Source organism: Mustela putorius, unplaced genomic scaffold, assembly GCF_011764305.1.
Source record: "Mustela putorius furo isolate JIRA1106 unplaced genomic scaffold, ASM1176430v1.1 tig00003983_pilon_pilon_pilon, whole genome shotgun sequence".
NCBI lineage: Eukaryota > Metazoa > Chordata > Mammalia > Carnivora > Mustelidae > Mustela > Mustela putorius.
This window is the reverse complement of record NW_025422123.1, coordinates 3904371-3917731: the sequence shown is the minus strand read 5'-3', so window position 1 is coordinate 3917731 and position 13361 is coordinate 3904371. Positions and strand designations below refer to the sequence as shown.

Sequence of the window (13361 nt, the reverse complement as noted above, 5' to 3'; positions counted from 1 at the left end):
TTTTAAAGCTTTGATGTTGACATTTCAAAAACAACCCTTCCAATAAATACAAGGAAGTTAAATCTGGAATTAAAAACTTTCTATACATGAGCTAACAACAACAAAAAAAAAACCCAACTCACAAGGCTTTTTGTTTTGTAATGTTCCCTTCCTCTGATTTTAGTATAATTTTGGAAATCTTTCCATAATTTCCTCCCTCAAGTGTACAAAAATAGCTTTCAAAGGAGACTCAATCCAAGTGATTTTTTTATGACTGATTAGGTCTTGGCTTATATAGGGGCATTATAAAGTGTAGTTTCCACTAGGAAATTTTTGCTGAAAGCAAAATGAAGAGAGAACATACTTCCTAAACAGTTATGCTGGAACCTAAAGGTTTCAGAACACGGTTAAACAAAAAGTTCTGAAATCCATCTGTGAAATTAATTTACAGGCAAATAAGATTAACACCACCAAAATAACAAAATCCCCTTCGTTGTTTCTCAAAGAGTAAATTTCAAGTCTTGTCATGTTATGTTGTTCTCAGAAGGAAAGTGCTCAAATGATGCAAAACCAGAAATTCCTGTGGCATCAATGATGCATCGTTACTAAGTTAAGTGCTTTTTAAATTCAACTTATTGGCAGAACTCGCTTAGGAGCATGAAATAAGCATACTGCGAGACAGAAAAGACTAAACTAAAAGACCATGACAAACTGGGACAAAAACCTAGTCCAACAGGCAAGGACTATTAGAGGATATGGCTAAAAGCAAGCCTAACTCATATGCTTTCAGTAAATCAAGAGCTATTTATTAAAATGCCTATTATGAACAGGGAGCACAAGAGAGAAGAGGGTAGAATACAACATTCAGATCATTTCTATAAACAGAAACACTCATCTCCACTTGTGTGCTTTGGTATTTGAGGGGGTTGAAATTTGGCTCCCCCAGAAGTGTTTTTCTGTTCAGTTTCTTAATCTCTCTGAGCCTCAGTTTCTCAATCTGAAAAACAGGGACAATAAAACCCATCAGTCCCCACTGAATTAAATGAGACAAAATAGGGAAAGTGTCTCTCATTAGATGTCAATACACGTTATTTCCTTTCCCATCGTATACTGTCAATAAAGCTGTCTCTCAGATGTAGTAAAATGCAGCATTCTACCTGGAAAGGGTCTGTCTTCATCACCCCCATGCAGAGGAATTCCCTTGTTTTCTGGCATATACTTCCTGGTAATGGGCAAGGACATCAGCCGGATGTGATGGATGAGTGAGCGCCAGGTGTGAGCTCCAGAAAGCACTGGTTCAGGTGGTAATGGGCTGAAAGGTTGAATCACAAAGTAGGCAGTGAGCAAGATTAATCCCAGGGTTACAAGGACCTACAAGGAAAGACAGGGAAAGGATTAATAATTGTCCCAGCAAAAAAATATTTTAATGCCAAGAAAAACCCCCACCTCTTCTATTATTTCCAATGTGCCTTAGAACTAATCCATTTTCATAAACAAGTCATTTACATCCACTTCTGAAAGCATTTAAAGTTTGATTTTGAGGGACACCTGGGTGGCTCAGTGGGTTAAAGCCTTTGCCTTCTGCTCAGGTCATGATCCCAGGGTCCTGGGATCAAGCCCTGCATTGGGCTCTCTGCTCAGCAGGAAGCGTGCTTCCCCCCTCTCTCTCTGCCTGCCTCTGCCTACTTGTGATCTCTGTCTGTCAAATAAATAAACAAAATCTTAAAAAAAAATAATAAAGTTTGATTTTGAGAACTATGAGGACTGCAAAGCTTATCAAGCTTCTATTATATGAAAAATTATACAAAAAAAAGTTTAAAATACACACAAATACAGTTTAACTATAAACATATAGCTTCCATCTAGGATATTTAACAAAACAATCAAATTCCTAGTAACACATGGTAATGATAGCAAAGGCCAATTTATTCACAGAAAAACTAAGGTTCAGTGGTGGAATCAGAGGACAGTAGTTTTTGGAGAGAAAGTTGAAGAATTTGTGTTCTATAAGGTATCTCCACATCAGAACACATTTTTACCTTATACATAGCTATCAGGAGAGGATACTGGGGTGGCCCCCTCTGAGGTTCATTCTTTTCCAGGAGCTGTCGGATAAATTTTTCAATTGCCTTCTCGGACATGCCACACTGATGGCCTGTTTGTCTCACCAAATCAACAGTCTCTGAAAGTTTGTCATAAATGCTGAGCTCACTGGCGGCGAGATCCATGTCTTCCAATACAAAATCCCTGGGAAAAAGAAAATAAATGTAAAAACAAAGATGGTTTCTTTCAAGTACTTCCTCCTCAAAGCTCCTTCCTTTAGAACAGCGCTTCCTGACCATCTGTGGGGGCAGGACCAGCTTTGTGTTTTTCCTAATCCACTGCAGGCCAAAGTTTTTGTAAAACAAAATCGATGTCTAGACAATGTCAAGTTAGTGGCATACAGCTTTTAGGTGTTTCTTAATTGTGGGGTAGTAACAAATGGTTTACAGACCAGTACTGGTTCCCAAACACTTTGAGGAATGCTAGTCTAAGAGCACAATAAATAAATGAAATGGGACTCTGAAACACTAGTACCAAAATGATTTCTGAAACCAATCACAAGAGGTCTGTTACCAGTAATTTACTTAAATAAAAAGAAACACAACATGGAGTCTTGTTCATCTTATTTCTTTGCATTTACATCCGATACGCCTTTTAGCAACACAGGAGGAGGAACTAATCACTGAAAGCAAGATTTACCGTGCGGAACATAATCACTGAAAGCAAGATTTACCGTGCGGAACATGCTGATACTCTTTGTTATTGTTAGAGCAAGAATTTCAGGCAACACGGAAACTACAGCACTGGGTCTTCAGACTTTGTACGTTGCAGTCCTCATGCTTTTCCACAAACACGACTTTAGAAAATAAAGAGCCTTTTATTTGTGTTTTATATACTTAAAAGACCTGAGATCTTTAATTTCAAAATTCAATCTGTTCTCATAGTTACTTCAAAGCCAAAGTGTTTCACAGTAGCCAGAGAATAAAAGGTAAAAACTAAAGTGTCGAAGTATAATACTCTCTTGTAACTAACATTTGTAAAATGCAGTCAAATAGTTCTTTTAAAAACTGCTTGTGTTTAAAAAAAGAAAAAAAAGTATTTCCTTTATTTATAGAAGGAAAAAGAGAGGGGCGCCTGGATGGTTCAGTCGTTAAGCGTCTGCCTTAGGCTCAGGTCGTGATCCCAGAGTCCTGGGATAGAGCCCAGCATCAGGCTCCCTGCTCAGCGGGAAACTTGCTTTTTTCTCTCCCACTCCCTCCATTTGTGTTCCCTCTCTCGCTGTGTCTCTCTCTGTCAAATAAATGAATAAATAAATAAAATCTTTTTTTTTTATTTTTTCTTATTTATTTGACACAGAGAGAGAGAGATCACAAGTAGGCAGAGAGGCAGGCAGAGAGAGAGGGGGAAGCAAGCTCCCTGCTGAGCAGATAGCCTGATGCGGGGCTCTATCCCAGGACACCCGATCAGGATCTGAGCTAAAGGCAGAAGCTTAACCCACTGAGCCACCCAGGCGCCCCTGAATAAATAAATAAAATCTTAAAAAAAAAAAAAAAAAAAAGAAAAAAAGAAGGAAAAGTAGGGCTTGGGATTTATGTTCTCTTCTATTGGTCTTTTCCCCCCTTAAATGTAGAGGTCCTATTATCTCACATACCTCATCCCCAAAGTGCTTATAACCCCAAAAAGCACTGACAGGATACAATTCAATTTTTTTTATTAAGGAGATGCTGCCTTCTGTAGAGCAGAGGACAACAGTCCTGGAGGTCAGCAGAGAAAAGCAGGCCCACAGTGCCACCAGCCAGCGAGCACCTCAGCCTATCTCCCCTTCCAGCAGAGCCTCTGGGGGACTGATTGACTGGTGCTCTTTATGACTCTTAGCCCTTTAGTTCACTAGTTATGAAGTGGGCCTACACATTAGAATCACCTGGACAGGTTTTTTTTTTTCCCTAATATTTTATTTATTTATTTGACAGACAGAGATTACAAGTAGATAGAGAGGCAGGCAGAGAGAGGAAGGGAAGCAGACTCCCTGCTGAGCAGAGAGCCAGATTTGGGGCTTGATCCCAGGACCCTGGGATCATGACCTGAGCAGAAGGCAGAGGCTTTAACCCACTGAGCCACCCAGGTGCCCACTCTGCCCTGGACAGTTATTAATGAACGCTCATACCAGGACCTCAACCCTAACCAACTGAATCAGAAACAGACTTCTAATGGTGAATTAACAGGCAGGGAATCTAGTCTTTGAGGAACTGGCTGGGGGAGGGGAGAAACCCCCCACACCTAATGAGGCTAAATCCTTTCCCCAAAGTCTTTGCTCTTGCTCAGTGTTTTTATTAGGCCATACAGACTTTCATTTCAAGGTTCAGATAAAAGGATGGGTAAACTCTATTTAGAAATGTGTATTTTCGGGGTGCCTGGGTGGCTCAGTGAGTTAAGCCTCTGCCTTTGGCTCAGGTCATGATCTCAGGGTCCTGGGATCAAGCCCCGCATCCGGCTCTCTGCTCAGCAAGGAGACTGCTTCCCCCTATCTTTGCCTGCTTCTCTGCTTACTTGTGATCTCTCTCTCTGTCAAATAAATGAATAAAATCTTTTAAAAAATATATTTTTTCAACCAATGGTTCTGGGACAACGAGATATCCACATGCAAAAGAATGAAATAGGACCCTTCCTTCTACCATACACAAAAATGAACTCAAAATGGATCAAAGACATAAACTTAAGAACTAAAATTATAAACCCTTAGAAGAAAACGCGGGGGAAAATCTTCACGACACTGTATTAGGCAATGGTTTCTTAGATAAGGCAGGAAAAGCATAAGCAGCAAAAGAAAAACTAAATTGGACTACATTAAAATAAAACATTTTTGTACTGCCAATGATACCTTTTAGGAAAGTGAAATGACAACCCACAGAATGGCAGAACGCATATGCAAACCATATATCTGATAAGAGACTGGTATTCAGAGTAAAGAATTAGGACAATTCAATATTAAAAAGATGACCCAATTTTAAAATGGACAAAGAACGTGAATACACATTTCTCCAAAGAAGATACACAAATGGCCAATAAATTCATGAAAAGATGTTCAACGTCATTAGTCATCAGGGAAATACAAATCAAAACCACAATGAGACACTACTTCACAACCAAGGGGATGGCTATAATAAAGAAATCATATAAGCTGGCAAGATGTTCAGCACCTGGAACCCTGCTAGTGGGAATATGGTACAGCTGCTTTGGAAAAGTTTGAGTTTCTCAAAAATTTAAACAGAGTTATCGTATGATCCAGTAATTCCACTTTTAAGTATGAACCCAAGAGAATTTAAAACATTTCCAAACACAAACTTGCATACAAATATCCAAGCAGCACTATTCATAATAGCTCAAAAATAGAAGCAATCCAAATGCCCATGAACTACTAAATGGATGAATAAAATGTGGTATACCCACACAATAAAATATTGGACAATAAAAAGGAATAAAGTATTGATACATGCTACAACACAGGTGAGACTTGAAAATATTATGCTAAATGGAAGAAGACAGTCACAAAAGATAACATAAGACTTCATTAATAAAATGCAAACAGTCAAGAATAGCGGCAATCTATAGAGACAGGAAGTAGATTCATTAGTAGTTATCCAAGGGAGGGAGGGGAGAATGGGGAGTGACTGTTAGTAGATACAGTGTTTCTTTCTATAGTGACAAAAAACGTTCTAAACTTAAATTGTGGTGATAGTTGCACAACTCTGTGAATATACTAAAAATGTACACTAAATCGTACATTTCAAATGGGTGAATTTCGTAGCATATAAATTAAAGCTCCAAAAAGACATTTTTAAAATCTGTATTTATAGAATTTCAACATATGCCTGTTGTGGCATTTATTACACTACACTGCTATGATCGGGCTAAGTCACTTGGTCTATTTCATCCAAAAAATAAAAGGACTGTGAAGTAGGAGGTTTTCAAAGTCCCCTCTAGCTCTAAAATTTTAAGAGTAGGGGCGCCTGGGTGGCTCAGAGGGTTAAGCCTCTGCCTTCGGCTCAGGTCATGATCCCAGGGTCCTGGGATCCAGCCCTGCACTGGGCTCTCTGCTCAGCAGGAAGCCTGCTTCCTCCCTCTCTCTGCCTTCCTCTCTGCCTACTTGTGATCTCTGGCTGTCAAATAAATAAATAAAACCTTAAAAAATAAATAAATAAAATAAAATTTTAAGAGTAGATGAAGACTTCAGGAATTAGAAAAAATTCAATTCATTAGAAACTAAGGACTTATGCCAAATTGCATTGCTATCCCACTTCCTGTTATGCCATTCTATATGCTAGGCATCATGCTAAGCACTCTAGAAACATTATCTTTGTAAATCATCACAGCAATCCCAGAAGGTAGGTGTGACTTCTTTTTATTAAGTTTTTAATTTTAATTCCAATATAGTTAACATACAGTTCTATCAGTTTCAGGTGTACAATATAATGATTCAACAACTGTATATGTGACTCAGTGCTCATCACAGGTAAGTGTACTCTTAATCTCCTTCACCTATTTCCGCCATTCCCTCACCAACCTCCCCTCTGGCAACCGTTAGTTTGTTCTATAGTTAAGAGTCTGTTCCTTGGTTTGTCTCTCTTTGCTTTCAGTTTTGCCAAAAGGTAAGTGTGATTAATCCCATTTCTCAAATATTAAACTAAGCTCAGAAAGGTTCCATAACTTGCTGGGATGTGAAGTCAAGTGTGCCTGACATCAGGGTTGATGCTTTTAACCTTTATGCATGCTGTCTCCCTTACCAAGTATTTTCCTGCTCCTAGCTGGCAGTACAGAAACCACAATACCGTGTCCCTCAATTATCAAAACTGAGTGGTTGAGAACTGGAAAAGTGAGAAACTACAATGATTCCTGGAAAAATAAAGCAGTAACTTATAATAATATTTTTTACATCGTGATTTTGTGACTAGTGATTCCAGAAAGAATTTTTCTGTTGAAATTAACAGACATTCTAAGCAAGCAAGGATAATGTCCAAACAAACCATAATTAATTACCCAACAATATCCAGTCAAAATCCATTAAAATTTAGTAAAGGGCCAGAAAAGAGAGCAGTGAGAATACGAGAAAAAATCTGAAAGTGTTGGAAGGTGGAGCACACACAGGTAGCCCTCAGGCAGCAGAGAACATCACATTATTGTGCCTTTAGGAGAACTCTGAAAGGAACAAAAGCGCAAGTGAGGAGAACTAACTACCATAATTTCTGACGACAATTTCACAACCTTCTGTAAACCTCTGCTTACTTTTAATACACATAAACATCTCACCAAACCCAGAGTTTGTATTGTAAAAACAGGGTTTCCTTTGTAATTCAAGTATACAATGATATTACAATACTGAATATATTTTTTCCAACTGTACATCCTTCTTCCTTGAGATTCTGACACACTTCCCAAGTTATGGATGGATTATTACTAATAATTTCACAAAGTTTCTAAGAGCATATGGGGATCTTCATAATAAGCCCTCCTTTTGGCTTTGGTTAGACCAGTCATCCTCACCTGGGGGTGATTCAGGACAGGGGACATTTGGAAAGTCTGGAGACATTTTTTATGGTCACACTGGAGGGGTACTGGCATCTAGCAAATATGTTAATTAAACATACACAAAAAATTCCCCTTTGGGTTGGGATTTCATACTAACAAAGCAGCTCCTTGCTGTGATCTGAAATTCCTCAACACAAGGACTTGTATTAAAAAATACTAATAAAAAATCTTGTCCTCTAAAAAAAAAAATACCAAACACAGAGTCATGGCTATGTATCAAGCATGAGGGGACTGACTGAAATCAGCTGAGCCTTGATGGCAATTCCTTTACCTCCAGAAGGAAAGAGAGATCCAACTCTGGCAGGAATGAGCTTTGCCACAGAGGGAAGTTCCAAAGAGTGAGCTTGACTCCTAACAGTGGCTTAGACCTGCAAGGGCACAGGCAGGGTCACCAGCACAATTATGAAAATCAAGGTATCATGCACCACCCTGGACAGAAGGAACTGCTAGAACATCTGGGAGTGGGATCCAGGTGCAGAAGTATTCAAACTCTTCCCTGTTGATTAAAGGCACACCCCCAATTAGGAGACACTGCTTTCGCCAGTTCTCCACTGGGGAAGAGTTTGTTCCCCAGGGGACATGTGGCAATGTCTGGAGATATTTTATTTTATTTTTTTAAAGATTTTATTTATTTATTTGACAGACAGAGATCACAAGTAGGCAGAGAGGCAGGCAGAGAGAGAGAGGAGGAAGCAGGCTCCCTGCTGAGCAGAGAGCCTCACGCGGGGCTCAATCCCAGGACCCTGGGATCAAGACCTGAGCCGAAGGCAGAGGCTTTAACCCACTGAGCCACCCAGGTGCCCCTGGAGACATTTTAGATTGTCAAAACTGGAAAGGCACCATTAGCATCTAGAGGGTAAAGACTAAACATCCTACAAGGACAGCCCCCTATAACAAAGAACTGTCCCACTTAAACTGTTAAGAGTGCTGAGGTTAAGAAAGTCTCCTTTCAAGGGAGGCCGGGGTGGAAGTGAGGGGAGAAGTAAGCCAGGAGGCTGTTTGCTTCTGAAGGAGCATCTCAGGAAGAGAAGGAAGCCACTGACAACTCTGATGAGATGTTCTCCACAATTCCTTCTGGGTCTCAGTCTAGGAAAAAGACAGAGGCACAGCTGACAGAATGACCCTGACAGAACTTATCAACAAAAATATTTAAAGTAGAAAACAGGTTAAGAGGTCAGAGTAAGGGGTGCCTGGGTGGCTCAGTCAGTTAAGCGTCCGCCTTTGATCCCAGGACCCTGGGATCAAGCCCCACATAGGGGTCCCAGCAGGAAGCCTGCTTCTTCCTCTCCCTCTACATCTCCTCCCCGCCACCCCCTGCTTGTGCTCTCTCTCACTCTCTCAAATAAAGAAAATCTTTCAAAAAAAGAAAAAAAAAAAAGAGGTCAGACCTAATGTCAACTTCTGCTTTGTCCTGTCTAATACAGAATTCCTTTAGAGTTATAAATATGTCCCAAACACTGATTTGACATCACCCTGGAGGGTCACGGTTTACCAAACTAAACAGCTGTGCCAGTTAGGCAACTCTGAGATGCATCTAGCATCTCTGATGCATGTAGCTAAAACATGAAAGGGAAAATGCTATATTTCAAAAAGAAAGTTTCAAAAGCCCATCTAAATATGTCCCAGGGGCGCCTGGGTGGCTCAGTCGTTAAGTGTCTGCCTTCAGCTCAGATCATGATCCCAGGATCCCAGGACTAAGCCCTGCATCGGGCTCCCTGCTCAGCGGAAAGCCTGCTTCTCCTTCTCCCATTCACTCCCCTTGCTGTGTTCCCTCTCTCACTGTATCTCTCTCTGTCAAATAAACAAATAAGTAAATAAATATGTCATAATCTTCAATAGTGGGAACAATATCCCGAGCGATACTAAATTTTCTTTTTTCAGTACCAGGTTCTTTAGTGCTAGCTATGCAGTATGATAAAACCATTCCTTAGCGTTACGAACAAATTCCATTCTATTTTATCCAGGGATTCCCATTAACTGAAGAAGTTCTACTAAAATGAAAAAAATGCGGCCTTCGGTATAATAAAAACCACTAAAAAAACTCCATCATATTTATTTATTTATTAAATGTATTTTTTTAAAAGAGTTTATTTATTTATTTGGCAGACAGAGATCACAAGTAGGCAGAGAAGCAGGCTGAGAGTGAGAGGGAAGCAGGCTCCCCGCTAAGCAGAGAGCCCCTTGTGGGGCTCGATCCCAGGACCCCGAGATCATGACCTGAGCCGAAGGCAGAGGTTTAACCCACTGAGCCACCCAGGCACCCACAAATACAATATTTAAAGAAAAAATAGTCGATGAATATTAAAACAATGGGATTTAAAAGAGCAGGAATTAAAAATGTAAAAAGTGCTCAAAATGTACAACTGACGGAATAGTTTTTTGCAGTTGTTTTTTTTTTCTTAAGATTTTATTTATTTAAGAGAGAGAGACACAGCAAGAGAGGAAACACAAGCAGTGGGAGTGGGAGAGGGAGAAGCAGGCTTCCCACTGAGCAGGGAGCCCAATACCAGGCTCTAAACGGGATTCCTTTCCAGGACCCTGGGATCACGACCTGAGCTGAAGGCAGCTGCTGAACAACTGAGCCACCCAAGCACACCTACTTTTTTGCAGTTTTATCATCACTTGACTAAGTCCTCTTTCTGGACACCTCTGTCCAGTGAAACTTGATGAGTCTGACACTTTCTTTGCTCACTGAAAATATGTCTCTTCCACTTTTTCCAGCTGCTTATTTTTGAAAAATTGTAAGCCTCCAGAAAAACGGAAATACTACAATAAACACTTGTATATCCTTCCCTTAGACTGTTAACATTTGGCCAAATCTGCTTTATCTGTCTCCTCTCTGCTTTTGCCAGAATCATTTAAAAGTTAGTTGCAACACATCATGAAATCACTTCTAAATGTTTCAGCATGCGTCTCCTCAGAACGAGGACACTGCTCTACTTAATAATAAGCAAAATTATCATACCTACTAAAATAAAAGATTAATATCCACACCATAATCAAATTTCTGTTAAAAAAAAAAAGGCTATATAGTTTTTTAGAAACCCAAGATCCAATCAACAGTCACAAATCACAACTAGCTGTCATGACTCTTTGGACTATTTAATCTAGAACAGATCTTGGCCCCCCCCCCTTTTTTTTTTTTGTCCTTTATGATAGGAATATATTTGAAGCAGTAACCCCCATCCCATTTTAAAACTTATTTTTACCTGTTCCTATCCTCACCTTCTCTAGTTTCTATCATTAAAACAACAAACCCTTCCTCTCTAGAATTCCAGTGCTCATGTTCTCCCTCCCTTCTGAGCCAAGTTCCTTTAAAAAAAAATGGGGGGAGGGCATCACTTCACCTTTTTTCTCAGATCTCCATTTGTTTACTAACCTCTTGAAATTATACTGCCCTGCTCACACCAATAATGCTCTCACTCAGGCCACCAATGGCTCTCTACATGCCAAGTCCAAAGGTTTTGGATGTTTTCTCAACTATCACTTTACCTGACCTCTCTGCAGAACCTGCTGCTATCTATTTTCTCTCTCAAGTGCTCTCAAACCTTGGCATATTTCTCTTTTCTCAGAGACTATGCCCCTGAATGTGGCATTTATCACAGCTGTCCTTGACCTTCTCATACCCGTCTATGGCTTTAACTGCCATCTATTAGTGATTCCAAATCTCTTCTCCAGTCTACAACTTTCCAGAACTCCAGACCCATCCATCTACCTACCTACCGGACACCATGGCCGAAATTTCCTACTGTCTCTTATATGTAATGTGTCCAAAACTATTTTCCTCCCTGCAACCCATTTCTCCTACTATATTAGTTTGTAATTAACAGAAACACCAGTTCTCCAGATTTAAAACCTCTCTTCCACCTTCCTCATCACCACCAGTGAACCAATCCCTAAATCCTCAATTCCACCCCCTGTATAGTTGCCTTCATCATCTTCCCTTTAGCTCTACATTAATGGCAGTTAAGGCCCTCAATATCTCTCCCATGGACCATCACAAAGATATACTTTATTGCTACACTTCCAGTCCTCTTTCTCCTCTCCAATCCTTCTTCTACTCTCTCCACAAATTATTTTTCTGAAACACGAATTAGTTCATGTTACTCATCTATTTAAAGCAGCTTCCTTGGGGCACCTAGGTGGCTCAGTGGGTTTAAAGCCTCTGCCTTCTGCTCAGGTCATGATCCCAGGGTCCTGGGATAGAGCCCCACACCAGGCTCTCTGCTGGGCAGGGAGCCTGCTTCCCCGCCTCTCTCTCTCTGCCTGCCTCTCTGCCTACTTGTGATCTCTGTCAAATAAACAAATAAAATCTTTAAAATAAGTAAACAAATAAAGCAACTTCTTTGAGGGGGTTCCTGGGTGGCACAGTTGGTTAAGTGTCTGACTGTTGATTTTGGCTTAGGTCATTTCCTCAGGGTTGTGAGATCAAGATCAAAACCCAAGGCCTAGCATGGAGCCTGCTTAAGATTCTCTCTACCTCAAATAAACAAACAAACAAAATAAAGCAACTTTCTTGAATCCCCATGACCTGCTATGCAACAGTGTAGACAATGGGTTAAGAAGGCAAATGGAGTTGGGAAAAGATGGATAATTACTTGATCTTCCATCTACTGTGTAGCCATAGCATTTTATAAAATAAATCTTAATCTATGTATTTATATAGATATATATTTATAAAATAATTCTTAATCTAAGCCTCAGAGTTTTCATTATTTTATAAAATGTTTTTTAAAGATGAATGTAGGGGCGCCTGGGTGGCTCAGTGGGTTAAGCCACTGCCTTCGGCTCAGGTCATGATCTCAGGGTCCTGGGATCAATTCCTGCATCGGGCTCTCTGCTCAGCGGGGAGCCTGCTTCCCTCTCTCTCTCTCTGCCTGCCTCTCCATCTACTTGTGATTTCTCTCTGTCAAATAAAAAAAAAAAAATTAAAAAAAATAAATAAAGATGAATGTAAAACATGTGTCCCAATACCCAAATTTAATACTTAGTAATTGTCCTAAGATGAAGCCCAAATTACTTAGCATTGGCCCTTTATGACCTGGTCAACTGCTTACCTGTTCAGTCTCATTTCTCATTCCTTCTTCACATGCTTCACTGCCATACCATTTCACATCTTTTTGCTTTTGCACAAGTAATTTCCTCTGCTACAAAGTCTAGCTCCCATAAATTCCCAATGAGTGAACTCCTTATTCCTGCCTTGATTTTTGTCCTTTGAACCTTAAACACACTCAATCACTCTATATTATACCTATTTCCATGTCTCCTCACACTACATTGTTTTTGTTGAAAAGAAAATCTCAGGGGCACCTGGGTAGCTCAGTTGGTTAAGTGTCTGCCTTCAGCTCAGGTCAAGAACTCAGGATCCAAGGATCAAGTCCCACATTGGCGGGGGGTGCCATGCTCAGCAGGGTGTCTGCTTCTCCCTCTCCTTCTGCTCCTCCCCTTGCTCATGCTTTTTCTTTCCCAAATAAATAAAATCTTAAAAAAAAAAAAAGGGGGGGGGAGAGGATGAAAATCACAGGCCCAAAATGGTGTCCCTTAGGTAAAGTCAGTAAACCAAAACTTAACACCTAATCTAACTGCAGTTTCAAACCCCCCAGAACTTTAACCAGCCAACATGGAATTTCTGGTCAGTGCTAGAAAATTTACTGATAAAACTCTTCCCATTTCCCATAGGTGAATGACCTTGCCAAAAAACAAAAAACAAAAAACAAAAAAACCCACAAAGTCTTTATTCTACTCTACCTTTATTT

The 13361-nt window shown here is 40.1% G+C and overlaps 1 protein-coding gene across 4 annotated transcripts in view; it reads right to left on the bottom strand.

Moving 5' to 3' along the window:
• The window catches only part of CUNH6orf89 (chromosome unknown C6orf89 homolog), a 48844-nt gene that overhangs the window by 25631 nt on the left and 9852 nt on the right, over nucleotides 1-13361 (bottom strand). For 3 of the 4 annotated variants that reach the window (XM_013062931.2, XM_013062934.2, XM_045071263.1), the window contains exons 2-3: nucleotides 2019-2226; nucleotides 1137-1350 (exon numbers count right to left, since the gene is read on the bottom strand). In XM_013062931.2, coding sequence (XP_012918385.1) covers nucleotides 1137-1350; nucleotides 2019-2226 — 422 coding nt within the window. Of the gene's footprint in view, nucleotides 1-1136; nucleotides 1351-2018; nucleotides 2227-13361 lie in introns of those variants that run through there. The other variant, XM_013062936.2, reaches the window with a different exon arrangement.